Raw genomic sequence first — 14,164 nt, forward strand, 5'->3', positions numbered from 1 at the left:
TTACTCCGACAAGTAATTAGTGGCTTTAAATCAAAGTGTCCTAATAGACGACACCCAAAACTTAATCCTTTGTTATTGCAGTGTTGCCTGATTAATAGCATCAGCTTTTACATCAAAACTGAAAGCCAGCTTGTCAGTACAATGTGCAAATAGAGCACTCTTTAATGTGGTCTAATTCAGAAGCCTGTACCTGTAATCTGTAATCTAAGGACAATGGTACCTGTAGAGCAGGTCATGGTGTCGGCCCTAAATGCCAGCTCTGTGCTTTTTGTGGGTCAGTGGCAGAATAACAAAAGGTTTTAGCACATTCTTATCATATCAGCTGTGACATGAAGTGAAGAAATCAGCCTCCACACCAGCATCCATCAGTTTCCGTGCGTCATGCCCCAAGCTGTATATACACTACTGTAGGTATAATGAGGTGACGTAGAGGAACAGAGGCAGATAAACACATTGTCTGTGTTTGACCCACAATGCCCCGTCCCCGAAAAGACGCAATCCTAGCTGACAGGAAGTACAGTAGCGCTTTGCCCCCAGCTACTCATGGTGCAGGACTCCAACCAGTCCTGGCAGTTGCTAGTGTGTGTGTGTGTGTGTGTGTGTGTGTGTGTGTGGGGGGGGGGGGGGGGGCACTGCTACTGCGTGGCGGATGGAGAAAGGAGATTATTTGGCGATTTAAATCACAGACATGATGGGAAGCTCGCGCCGTTGTCGGGTATTGACACGTGTGACCTTGGTGTGAACGCGGAAGGTCGCGGCGCTCGCGACCTTCGCAACCTCCAGCTGTTTCGCACGAACGGGAGCGTTCTCGGCCTCCGTGACGAAACTGGAGTCCGAGCTCGACGGCGCCGTGATCTGTTTCAGAGACGCGACCATTAGCTGATTAAACCGGCCGATTCATCGTGATCTTTAGAGAGCGGCGACGTCAATATTCACATTTTTACAATTCAATTAGACTCATCTTGAACACGTCTTAAAACACGACGGCCATTTGTATTTGAACATGTAGAAACTCAACTTACAGTTTGGTTTGTGAGAAATAAATAAGAAGGAAAAAGCTTCTCTAATAGTCTTGAGTGTACACTTTGGTTTAATTATTTCACCCAGAATCAGTTTACAGTGTATTATTACTGTAACTATAAGGAACTGACTGTTTCGAAATTACAGTAAGTACCTCAGAAATCAAGGGCTGCTCATCATTCATGGAGCTGATAAATACAAAATGTTCTGCTCTTGTGTGCGCCGTCGCTCAGAATCCTCTAATAGAAGCGGACCTATTAAAGGCGAAGCTGCTTTGGTTGACGGACTTTTATTCCGGCGCGCGTATCGGCGTCACATCTGATTCGCGGCTGAAGGACGACTGAAGGCTTCAGAGCGGTTTGAGAGACGAGGTGCTTCTTAATCTGGCCGCCAGCAGCTGAATGTCATTGAAAGGCTCTGGCTCTCGTCCACTTTGTTCCCCTGCACCGCGAGGGGAGGAGGAGCCACGGGACGGATATTGTGGAGGTTTCGATGCATCCTCGCGGTGCCGTTGACGGATCTCTTTGTTCACATCAGTCTGAATCTCTCCCATTAAACTGCCTTCGTGATGTACTGTGAGCGCATTCACGCCGAACGATTGCGGTGTTAATGTACACGTCGCCACTGAACAAACGGCTTTATGAATTGACAGCATGATTGAAGCCCTTTAATACACCTTGGTTCCTCTGCTTTCCTATTCGCCGCCACTCTGAGGAAACTTTTATTCAAATCCTTCCAGTAAATGAGTCGCCTTCCATGAATCAGTGGCTACACATGAAAACTAATTACCACTTAAAATGGTGAAAGTGGTTGTAATGAGTTGCTAAATAGGCTTAGGTCATCAACACAGGAAGAATGTCCAAAAAAAGGCCAGTGTGTGGGAGTCGGAGCGTAATTACCCTCCACACGAGAGTAAGAGTGGGCTGGTTGAGCGAGGCTTAACCCATTAGCTGCCTTAGTGCCTATATACTGTACCAGGTGACCTTTAGCTTCTCATTCACTGCTGTATCTAAAGAATCGACTGAGAGGACGCGATTGAGAAAAGTCGTATTACCATCATCAAAGCGCTGCTGGTGTTTAATTGTGTTTCTGACATTCAAATGCTTTAATATCGTTTTGGTGTTAAAGTCATGGCAGGTTGCCGCATTTAATTCAGTCACATCACAAGATTTCAACAAATAACAAACGGAAAGAACAGATGAACGTCCTCATTAGGCCTATTTAGCTAAACAGTGCTCGCTCTCTAGATGTTGGAATCAAATGAAATTGTTTTGATTGTTGAAATCAAGGCAATCACTGCATCAGGCTTGAGTTTTACGCCTATAATTGTCCTGCTTATTGTACATGTTTGAGGGCAAGTGTTAAAGCTGTACTGCCCAGCCCAATGCTGAATATGCCCATAGAAAGTAGTAGCTCTCTGTTTAAATTACTCTTTATTTCACACTTTAACATCATGTGAGCCCTTCTCGTCATTGTCTCACTCCCAGTTCCCAAAGAGGGTCTGAAGAACCAGGCGGCGTTTGAGGAGATGAGAGTTAATTACATTAAGGAGCTCCGGCGTTCGGTGGGAAAGGCGACCAACAACTCTGGCCAAACCTGGCAGCGCTTCTTCCAGCTCACCAAGCTGCTGGACGCCATGCACGATGTGAGTACTGCACCTCCGCCTCCCGCGTGCCAGCCGCCCACAGCGCAGGCTTCCCTCGGCAGCCGCTGGCAAACCGGGCCTCTCCCGTCACTGGACATGTTCTGAGCAAAACAGCTTCAGAGTGGATTTACTTAAGCGCTCCGACGGTTCTGTGGCTTGAAATAAGGATTAGTGCGTCCCAATCTCCCCCCGAGGGGAAGTGTGATGACCAGGCCGTATGAATGGCACAATGAAAGCAATGCCAGGGGATCAGGGTAAGCAGTGGTCATCACAGCAAACATGCTCAATCACTGTTCTTATTTTATGCACGGATCAACCGGTGTGTGGCGTAATGGCAGCGTAGGCGCAGCCCCAAGAGCTTAGCGTCGGCAGCAGAGAGGTCGCAGAGATGAAAGGCTGAAATGTAATGACCCCAATGACAGAGAATGAGGCCGGTGCTCAACAGACCACCCTTGTTTGCCCAGGATTAAAGAGTGGTGCCCCCAAGTGGTCAGCTGGCGAGATCTGAGCAGGGGTCAGCGGAGTCTGACTGTACGTGACGTCAGTGGAACATCCTAAATAAGCAGTTACCGTCTCTGATCGGAGTTTGTGTCTGTGTTCTGCAGCTGGTGGGAAACCTGTTGGATTTCTGCTTCTACACGTTCCGCGAGTCCCAGGCCCTGAAGGTGGAGTTCCCCGAAATGTTGGTGGAGATCATCAGTGACCAGATACCAAAGGTGGAGTCGGGCCTCACGCATACAATCTACTTCCACAAGAAGTGACTGACCACACACCCGGCCGGGACAGAAGCGGCGTTTTAACAGTGGAGGAGGCTCGACGGAGGCCTGAGCACTGGGCCCGCAGCCGCCGCCCCCCCGTCCGCTTCCCACCAGGGGGTCCCGCGTGCGTGACATAGCGGCAGGAGTTAAAAACGGCGGGGCTCCATTTCCACCCGGCGGTCGCGACCGGCGGGTCGGAGCTGTGAATAGTTGGCGGAGTTGAGCGTGCGAGAAGGACTTGTGAGAAATGTGACAAAGCAACCCGAAGCACCCGTGTCCCCCTGCCCCAAAGACGATAACAGTGTTTTCTATGGAGATAAAGCCATACAGTTTGTAGGAGGCTCTAGAAATATTCACTACACACACACACACACACACACACACACACACACACACACACACACACACACACACACACACACACACACACACACACACACACACACACACACACACAATATGTATACACATATAGGGAAGTAGATACACATGCTGTCCACATGATGCACAGATGCACTCCACATGCACTGAAATCAAACCTCCCATTAGCGATCTAGAGAAAACCGTGCAAATATTAACTTGGCTTATGCAGAAAAAAAAGCACTATGAAAAAATATGCCAACATTTAGATTTTGCTTTGCAGTGTAGCAACATGCTGCAAGATCACAGGGGGGATGGGGGGCGGCACAGGAGGTCTAGACTGTAAAGCAAAAGGTCTATTTGAATATATTCAAAGGGCTAAACACGCATCATCATAAGCTCAGCAACTACACGGGATCGAACGAGTCCAAGTTCCAATTGAAATCGGTGTCCTAACAGCCATCACTAACATCCACACCTAGGTTTTTTTTTTTTGAAATATGTAGTGGAACAATCAAACGAATATGCAAAAGTCCAAAGTTAAACCTGTTTTGAATCAACAATGTCTCTTGTGTGTTAAGGAAAACTTGCACACGGCGCCCCCGCGTCATCAAGTCACTATTTTAGGCAACGGCGGGCGATTTCTTTTCTTATTTTTTTTAATTTAGTGCAGAATTGGTGAAGAGCGCTGCCGGGTGGAAAACATCATACACTTATGGAAGCGATTTGAGCGCAGTCCGCCGGTAATGGATTTGACTGAGGTGCATCCATAGTAATTGCTGTCATTTGTGTTATCTCCAGAGCAGCTGTCCAAATGTCTGTTTTTACTCGCAATGAAGCAAAACCAGCCCTTTGTGCACCAACACTTATCTACTCTTCCCATAAATAATAAAAACATTTTTATAAAAGCGTGTTGCAAAGGTTTAGTTTTTGACTAGCCAGTCGTTTTACATTACGGTGCTTCATTTCTACAAAGCCAGGCGGAACATAACGTGTACAGTAACGTCCAGGACGTCCGTTGGGCACGCGACCGGGACGCGCAGTTTAACTCTGTAAAGTTGATAGAATCCAAAATGGAGCATTACTCTGCAGCGCTTACAGCAAACGGCTCATGTATCAAACCCAGGCGTATGTGTACAGCTACTAACGACTTCATAGACACATTCTATTCAGTTCTTGTACAGAGGAGGTTTTGAGGTACACGTTGACGAATGCTTGATGACGATCCTTTCCTAATTCTTTTACTTTGTTTCCACTCTCTTCTCTTTGGGCCAAGTACATGTACTACTATTGTAGGTGTGGTGGGTCCAGTCATCTGGACCATTAACCTGTCTCACACCCCACCGCTTTATGGGTGGGCGTGCAACACGATTATGATGCTACTGATGAGTGATGGAGCTGCTGGGAAAGCAAAACAGTGTGTGTGTGTGTGTGTGTGAGTGTGTGTGTGCGGTTTGTGCCCTGTGACTGTGTATTTACGTGTATGTGTGTGTGCGCGTGTGTGTAAGTATGGCTTAAGTGTGTGTGTGTTTGTTTTCCCAGCAAGCATGTGCATAGTTGATCTGCTCTTTCAGCGTGGGTATTATGCATTTATGTTATAGGATTAGCCATATCCTATTTCCACATTTAGATTTGCACAGAGGAGATACAATGTGAAATGAGGCATTAGTGCAGCTAGAAGGAATTGTCTGTTTTGATAAGCAACTGTGATGATGCGGGAAAAGATTTTCTGCATGGTCACCCAGCCTAAAGTTAGACAACATGACATCATTAGCGCAGCAGGGTGGATGCGAACTGTATCTGAGGCCTCTGCTCCCGTAACGACACCGCTGTGCTACACTAGAGGCAGCAGGATCGCCACAGTCATTAGAGGCTGTCTGAACAGAGGGGGGTGGGGGTGGGGGTGTGTGTGTGTGTGGGGGGGGGGGGGGGGGTGGTCAGGGTTCTAATTTATGACGTGGACTTTGTTTCTAACGCTTTCGTATACCGGGGGAGGTGAAAGTAAACTAATCTCTGGGTCTGAGGAAAGTCTTATTAAACCACTCCCCACCCAGGAGGAGAAAGGCCTCATTTTACAGTCTGTCTTTGCTGTGCGTTATTGCGTGTTGAATTTGTGAAGGACTCTTAAGATAATCTCTCACTGTTGCTTTATTTTGCCCCGTTTTTGTCCGTCTTATGGAATAAAAAAACTCTCTAAAAAGGTTCACAGGATGAATGGGAAAGTATTTTTGAGAGAATTATATTTTGCTGGAAAACAATATTTAAGTACTTTGTCTAAAAATGATATCCTTTTTGTAAAATGAAACGTTAATGCATGCTTTTTGATGAGATGTTTACATTGTATTTAAAAAAGAGAAACTTGTGCCTTTTTATCTCACCTGATTTACAATTTTACAGTATATATATTGTAAATAATACAGCAAGTCTTTATGTTGAGTATAGTATAAAACATTTCTACTTTCACCATCTTGTTGGAATATTGGAAAAAGTGTGTGTTTCCCATTCTCCATGTTCTGTGTGTTGGATCACAGGATGAATCTGCAGAAAGGGTCGGCACCAGAGGGGCCACGTAGAGAAATGAATGTATCGTACGTTGTGAGAGACTTATGGAACTTACTACCTGAATGTTAGCGAGAGGACATTTATTATCTTCTTCTTAAGTATTTGGCATCGTTTTCTTTTTTTACTTTTTGCATCATTGTTCACGTGGCTCAAACAGAAACGATAATAATCAAAGCGTTCTTTCTTATTTTGTAACAAGATGTACAGGTATCAAGTGATGGATCCTTGAATTGTTGCTGTTGAAATGATTTCCTAACTCGTTGTGGTTTTGTTGATGAGCACCACAATAAAATCGAAACATCACAAACTATTTGCAGCTGGGATACTGTATGTGGAAGAACGTTCTTGACCATTCAGGTTGAACACACAAACTTACAGTAGGAGGGGATGTAAGAAGTTCAGCAGGTTGAATGGGTTTTAATCAAAAATAAGCAAATTTTCTCCAAAAAGTGATGTAAAAATAATAAAATCTACACATTTTTTTATAATGGACAAAACAAAAATTTCAGCATTTTGGGAATACCTTTATAAATGCTGGGAGCTCTGGACAGAGAGTATATGCTAAGCTACGCTAAGCATTAACATCAGTTCCCCTGAAGCGACACGATAAGTGAGACGTGTGTTTAATGGTCATCAATCACCGCCCACCTGCAGTGCAACGAATACGGCGGCGGCGTTTGGCGTAATCTCCCTCTAAATGAAACGTGTGTGACTCACAATGTGTGAAGCTGCTGCTCCTCGGTCAACTATCGCGTCACTTCGAGTGGAGTCACGCCATTTTCTGTTCATGGTGACGAATCAGGTGCAGACAGACTAAGCCATATCTCCACAGCGGCGGCGCTGGCTTTTAATAAGATTCAAATATAGACTTGTTTCTTTTCTTCCCAATTGCAATCATTATTTTTACTCCAGTGCTTTGTACAATATCTCTCTGCAGAGATCCATCCACACGCAGTAGATGACCTGCAACCGAAACCAATAAAACATCTTTGAAACCAGTTACTGTGTATCCTAATGCAGGTTTTGCCATTTGTGTTTTAAAAACAATTGCAAAATTCTAATAAAAGCATTAAATATCCAACTTGATGTGCTATAATTGACATGTGTTGCTATGCATGCTCTGTACAGTGTGTGTGTGTGTGTTGCCCTGTTTTTGATCTGGATGAAATCAAACAGCTGCGTTCGGTGGCTGGGGAGGATAATAAGCCAAGAAACACAGCGTTAGCATGAAGCAAGCGATGCGAGGCAGCAGCAGGTAGAGTCGTCGCAGGCGGACGAGAGGAAGAGAACAAAGAGGCAAGAGACAGGGAGAGAGTGAAAATGACACAGATAAAGCGGGCGAGGATGAGACTTTTACAGTAAAACGGTGCCTGTAGAGAAAAATCACCATTAACCTTGTTAAAAGCTGATCTGAAAACACGGCTGCTTTGCCAGACTGTCGAGCAGACAGTATTACTTTTCTGCTCATTTTTTTCTCCTCCCTCTCTCCGAATCCACAGCCCTCTCCAAATCTCCCCCAGATTTCCAATTGCTTTCACTTGTAGTCGTGCCAGATAAACAGAATCTATTGGATCAGGCTGATTTCACGGCTGCACCCGCGCACATGGCGGCTTCTGTGGCCCACTTTCTGAGCTGAGGGTTTTTTTTTCCCTTCCTCCTGCTACACACGTTCTTTTATGTCTGAAATTCACTTTTCTCCAAAGTCCCACTCGGTTCTCAGCCCCAATAAAGCATCAAGTCTTATTTTAATGATATTACAGAAGCTTCGCACCCAGAAAATGCCCTGCAACGTTCCCACCTTGCGGAGCACGTTGAGGGAATTGAGGCATCCATTTGTGTGACGCTTACTGTACGGTGGTTATGTCAGTGCTGCACCGGCACCAGCTGACTCATGTAAGACTGTATTTTGGGGCTGAAGGACACTGCGTCATGGGAGGTAGAGGACAGCTGGCACACAGCCACCGCTCTGAGAACCAGGGAATGAACTTGTCCGTCTTGATTTATTTTCCTCTTAACGCGCCGGTCGAGCTTGTGACACTGATGCAGATCAGCGCCGATGCATAATAGATGGAGAGATACTCACCGCAGCTGGTGAGGCAACCTCCATCATCAGAGCCGACCGAAATACCACAATTTACTGTTATGGCCACAAACCTGGGAGTTGATGAACAAACAATTAGATCAGCAGAAAAAACGTGAGCGGCCGCTGGTGAATTGGAAACAACAGAAGATCCAGGAGTTTCAGACGCTGCCTAGAGACCGACAGGTCGGTGAGAGGAGAGACGGCGTCCAGAGCGAGGTGGAAATCCATGACTCAGCAGTATTCTGGCAGAGAGGAGATGATGAAGGCCCGGCAGTGGGTGGTGGAGGTGAGGAGGACAGTAGGGGAATAGTTTGCCCATCTCATTAGCGCTGCCTCATTTCATTATGTAACCATCGCGCCTGCAGTCGCTTCAGGGAGCTGGTGGACGTGCACCGTGAGCCTGGAGCTGCTGCTCAGACCTGCGGCTGCGTTACTGCGTCTTTAACTGGGAGAGCTTTGTGTTTGTGCTTTGAAATGCAGCTCTGGCTCACGCACCAGAGGCCCGAGTGCGGTGGAGGTGGACTGAGGCTAATTATGTAACAGAGGCCAAGGAAGCAGGACTGGAGGCTGTTTGATGTGTTAATTACACAGACGTAGTCCAAGGAGTAACACGTGAGAGGCTGCGTCGCGGCTGAAGGAGGAAGGGGGAGGGGGGGGGGGGGGGGGGGGGGGGGTTATTGGATTTATTTTGGAAGACGCTTTCGAGGCAGATGAAGCGGCGCAGGTCACCGTGGGGAAGGGAGGTTCCCGTTACACCACTCGGCTCTGAGGAAGGGAATCCAACCCTCGCTTTATTCTGAGAGTCTGTGGTGACACAACAGATGAGTCAACAAAATGTAGACAGAACGCTGATACCTCGGTGGTAAAAACTGGGATTTAAAGAAAACAGGCAACGATATAAACACAACAACAAACCAAAAAAAGCTTTATTTGCTTAAAACTGATCAAGAGGAAACCCAAAGGTATAAAAACGAAAGGAGGCCTTTTACAAGTGATTAAGCAAGTTGCTCAACCAAAGCTTTCTGGGAAATTAAAGTGTCTTGTTGAGGGATGAAATGCTAAACCAGTCTGAAATGATGTGAAATGAAAACTCGAGCTCGTCCGTCGTGTCACGGATAGTTTTACGATATACTTGGCAGTCAACTCTCAGGCTATATACACTAAACACGTACAACTTTTAAATACTGCAATCTGGGTTCTCATCGACAATAATCAATCCTAATCAATAAAGTACAATTCAACGTCGTGGGAGGTGAATCGTCGTCTCTTCTGCTCAGAGGGAAACTGAGCAACGTTAAAAGCAGAAGCCTTAAAAACAAACCTACGCGATGACGGCTCCAGCGCTTCGCTGTGTCGCTGGTGTCAAACTTCTTGTCGAACGTCGAAGCTTCTGTGAAGGAGTGCACCAACAAATCCAACAGTACAAAGTGTCCGTACGATTCAGAACTCAATCAACCCGTGGTGCCACTCGAACAAAACAACATTGTGCCTCATTTTGAATATCTGTGAACACTGAACATGCGACATAAGTGATTAGCTTTAGTTCCACGCATCCCGTGCGGTGAAGCTCACGCCGTCGTGGGTGCACCTCCGGTCCTTTGACTTGGGAGCTCATGGATACCATGTACTGTAAAATCAGGCTGAGGGGCGGGCGAGGCTTCAACGGACACGTTCACTCAGGATACCGGGATAATCAGAGGCGACAGCGTGATGAATACAGCAGAACCCATATTAAAACTCATCTGACCAGAGGAAAGTCAAGAACGGACTCATGCAACGTAAACTCTACCTGCCCTGTCTTTTGGATAAACAAGGCTCCACTGTGGGGCTAAAAAAAAAAAATAAAAATCAGGGTTGAGGAACATGCATCTCCACAGACTCCTTCCAGGGAAGGTGATAAGTTGTCCATAAATATTTCCATCTGAGGCTACAGCATCTCCACATAGTTTTGAGGGATGAGGCCCCTCTTCCCCTCCAGCTCCCCTTCCAGCCAGCCCGGCTCCCTCGACTGGGTCACTGCAGGAGAGGACAGAGTCACTGTGAGGACAACACTGCGGGGAGGAAGGGGACAGGCAGAGGACGCGCGTGCGTGCGTGCGTCAGGCCGGAGCCCAGAGCTTCGACGGAGGGTTCGCTCAGTACGCGACGCTCCTGAGCTGCAGCCACGCTCATTTTGGCGCTACCGTGAAACCTCCCGGCTGTTTACGGAGCCACTCTCTCCCGAACTTCACCAGGAGTTGATCCTCTGCAGCAAAATGGGGCTCTCACAAAACCTTGACAGATGTGTCAGGTGAGATTTTACTGATGGATCTGTTCAAAATCCTCCCTGGATTGTTGTTTTGTCTGCAAAGTGGAGCCAATTTAAATTGTTATGAATATATCCACAGAACAGCGACGGCATGGATACAACTTCTGTGGCCCAGGTAAAGAAATGCAGTAATTGAATTCTGAATTTGTTAAAGTCTGGCACAGTTTGTCTGTCATGAAGTGAAGTTGAGCGAAGCACAATTCGCATGCAGTTGTAAACACACAGCAACAAACTTTGGGGCGCATGGTTTGAACTTATCTCTGCTGTCTGGAAGGCTTTCTGATGCAACGCAGCAAATAGCTCGGCATCATCACTTTCTGGGCCTGTTAATGGTGTTTTACGCCCGTAATGTGTGTCCAATAAATGATTTGCATCATTTTCAGCACTTTAAACTGTCACTTTGTGACAGCTAAATTTAACCTCAGCAGCTCTTTCAATCATCGGCAAAAATAAATGTTGAATTCTTTACACAAATACATCTGAAAACAAGTGAACAGTCCAGAAAAACATGTTAACTGTCGGGGTCAGGAGAGGTTTATAGTTAATGAGAACCTCCTCACCAAATATTTGTAATAGGTTTGCTGTATGCTACAGTAAGTTTCTACTGGAGTGAGTGAAGCATAATCTGGAACCAGATTTAATTCTGTGTATGAACATGTGATACTTATTATTTCAGATACCATGAGGTCATATACAAGTTTGGAAAGGATTTAACCTGACACAAGCTCTCGTCTTTCACTGGAGCAGTGATGGATTAAAATAGGAAATACTGTAAGAGGTTGTGACTGAGGTACGGTTTCAGTCACCCGACACCGTCCGTGTGCTGATGACAGCTGTCAGGAAGCTGACCTTTGGGTCATAATATCTGGCACGCGAGTCACAGCAGGAACCAACACCGGGATGTGACTTTCTAAATAGAAACCAAAACTGAGTCTCATTTGGAAGATGATCCCTGACCCGTAACTACTTTTAAAAGTCCGGTCCAGGTTACACGTCGCTGCAGAACTATAGTCTCACCGAAGACAAAAAGGAAGCGTCTCGTTTTCCCCGGAGAGTGATTAAAGCTCAGTTGAGCCTCTTCCACACACTCTGAAGAGCAAATCTGTGTCTCCTGCTCCCCCCTCCCCTTTCCCTCCCCTCCCCTCCCCTCGTTTCATCTCTGTTCGATTGAGGACCAGATTGGGTGTTCGGTTTTCCTCCAAATCCAATATGCCAGGGTTGGTTCTGTGTGAGCGACTGGTGTAGGCGATAACACTTACCGGCGTGGAATATTGCGCCGACCTGGAAGGAGAGCTCAGAGTCGTGTTCAGCCTCGCACGGGTAAACTGCCACGGCTTTCCTGCCGGTGACACTGAAAAATGAAGGCAATCAGTGAGTTGGCGGAGCTTTGGGGAGGATTACCGCACAGTTCAATCTGGGCCCGGGGCCCGCTGGTTCATTCACTCACTGCCCTGAAACAGCAGAAATGGGCCAAGTGCTAAGAGAGGAGCCGGGCCTCTACGCGCTGCTGTCCTGCGCTGCCTTTGGTCCGGAGGCACCAGCGAGCGAGCGGGAACGCACCCACGGGCGCGCCAGTCGGCGTGCACGCGGCCAAACCCTGCGTGGAGCCGGCGAAAAGGCGGCCGCGCAGCAGACAAGCATCCGACTTAGATAATTAGAAAGTGACGGGGGAACTCGCTCACAAACAGAGGTAGAAAAGGAGATTCTTTCCGGCGTGCTTAAGCTTTTAACATCACATTTGTGAGTTCAGAAGGCGCATTTTGAATCAGTCTGATGTATGAGAGCGTCCGAGGGGCCTCATTCATCGCTGCGCAGGTTAGCAAAGAGACGCATTTATGCAACAGCGTCGCCGGAAACATAAAAACCGCTTCCACACAAGGTTGTTTTGCCCAGCATTGCAAACCGTTATCTCAAATGCCAGCAACATTACCATGTGGAAATTGTGTCTTCAACACACGATGCCCTGATAAATATTTCATATTCTTTCTGCAGAGCGGGAACAATGTAGGATGAGAGGGGAGAAAGAAGACATACAAACCGGGGGAGAGGGAAAAAAAAAGTTTGCGGTCGCAGAGTTGTCAATAGAACAATATTCAGCCGAGTTCTTGAGTTGAAAATTCTGTAAGAATGCATTCTAGTGGAACCACGTTTGGAAAAATGAAGATTTGTATTTATATGAAAATAACATTAATAGATTGGCCATAAAATGACTGAGCTGTTTGCAATTTCTTTGGCAGCAATAGGAGGCGACGAAAATGAGTTTGTCATTCATTCTGAAGCAAGTGGAGGAATAGATCAGTGTAACGGGCAAACTGTGTCCACACACATCCACTTCTCCCCAACAAGAAATAAAAGGAAAGCCGCTGCATGTGCTGAATACTGCACTCGCCTTGAATTAAAACCAATCAAAAGGCAAATCAAATTAAAAGGCGCGCTGCCATGCTAAAGTAAGAGGCACGGAGGGGCACAACTGTAAGATGTTGGACAAGTGAATGAAAACAGTCAGTTAAAAGAGATTCCAGGTGATTCTGAACGTGCAAAAGGAACCAAAACAAAAGAGGGACAAAAAAATGCTCCACTGTGATGATTGCGAACAAAAAGCAAAGCAAAGCGCCGCCCTACCTCTCGTCTGGCTTTTCTTTGTCTGTGACAGGTGTCGTAGCGGGTTGGCTCTCGCCTGACGCTCCAGAGGTGGACGACGCTGCTGTGGGTGTTCTGCAGATACGGAAAACACACAGTAGTCACGACTGATTCTACTCTGCTTGAAGGGAAATACATGTTTCAGAGGTTAAAAGTGCAGATGCACACGTTCTGAGTCATATAACAAGGGGGTCCTTCAATCTTTAATGGAGATCAAACTAATGGAGATGTTAATCATCTGCTCTTCTCGAACCACAAGAGCAAGCGAAGATCCGACCTGATGATAAACACGTTCTCACTGTACGTTCAGCGCGTACATTGATGCTCAACTGTGGTTTAACACACACTCTCTGGCTGCACGCTCAGTCTGCTGCAGCAGTAGATGCAGTCTGCGCTGAGTCTATGGGCGACCTACGGGATGGAGGCAGGGGTCCTGGTGAAGGCGGAGCAGAGCAGGACTCTCAGCCAGGCATCCCTCTGTGTTCCATGCCTGCCCCAGGGCCAGTGCTAATACAGCACATAATGAGCAAATTGCTCCTAGCTGCCGCTCCCATAGAGACGTTAATAAAGGCAATTAGAGCGAGCAGCTGGGGAGGGGCTGGCGCTCGAGAGGATATTGTGAATAGTGGTTATGTTGGCACTGGTGGAGGAGAGAGAGATGGACTTAAGGGTAAACATGGCAGGGGATCTTATGTGGACATAGGTGGAGGTGAGCTGCGCTTTCTCTCCCCCCCCGCATCGCTTCCTCCCTCCATGTGCTTGTCCATCCCCAGCGGTGGCTGTTCCGTT

General features: G+C 46.9%; 2 protein-coding genes and 1 long non-coding RNA gene across 4 annotated transcripts in view; 2 read left to right on the top strand and 1 right to left on the bottom strand.

The window, feature by feature from the left end:
* nr3c2 (nuclear receptor subfamily 3, group C, member 2) overlaps positions 1 to 3,864 on the top strand; it is a 48,911-nt gene extending 45,047 nt beyond the window's left edge. Inside the window, exons 8-9 of the mRNA XM_029149835.3 lie at positions 2,508 to 2,665; positions 3,271 to 3,864. Of these exons, the coding sequence (XP_029005668.1) occupies positions 2,508 to 2,665; positions 3,271 to 3,426 (314 nt within the window). The 3' untranslated portion in view covers positions 3,427 to 3,864. The remainder of the gene's footprint in view (positions 1 to 2,507; positions 2,666 to 3,270) is intronic.
* arhgap10 (Rho GTPase activating protein 10) overlaps positions 1 to 14,164 on the bottom strand; it is a 41,733-nt gene that overhangs the window by 1,789 nt on the left and 25,780 nt on the right. The window contains exons 21-23 of one of the 2 annotated variants that reach the window (XM_029149878.2): positions 13,358 to 13,450; positions 11,995 to 12,086; positions 9,327 to 10,444 (exon numbers count right to left, since the gene is read on the bottom strand). In XM_029149878.2, coding sequence (XP_029005711.1) covers positions 10,356 to 10,444; positions 11,995 to 12,086; positions 13,358 to 13,450 — 274 coding nt within the window. In that variant the 3' untranslated portion in view covers positions 9,327 to 10,355. Of the gene's footprint in view, positions 1 to 9,326; positions 10,445 to 11,994; positions 12,087 to 13,357; positions 13,451 to 14,164 lie in introns of those variants that run through there. The other variant, XM_029149870.3, reaches the window with a different exon arrangement.
* Positions 10,452 to 12,845, top strand: LOC121202327 (uncharacterized). Its single transcript, XR_005897855.2, has 3 exons — positions 10,452 to 10,717; positions 10,815 to 10,850; positions 12,728 to 12,845. It is a non-coding gene; the product is annotated as an uncharacterized LOC121202327 (long non-coding RNA).

Source organism: Betta splendens, chromosome 1 (genome assembly GCF_900634795.4).
Source record: "Betta splendens chromosome 1, fBetSpl5.4, whole genome shotgun sequence".
NCBI lineage: Eukaryota > Metazoa > Chordata > Actinopteri > Anabantiformes > Osphronemidae > Betta > Betta splendens.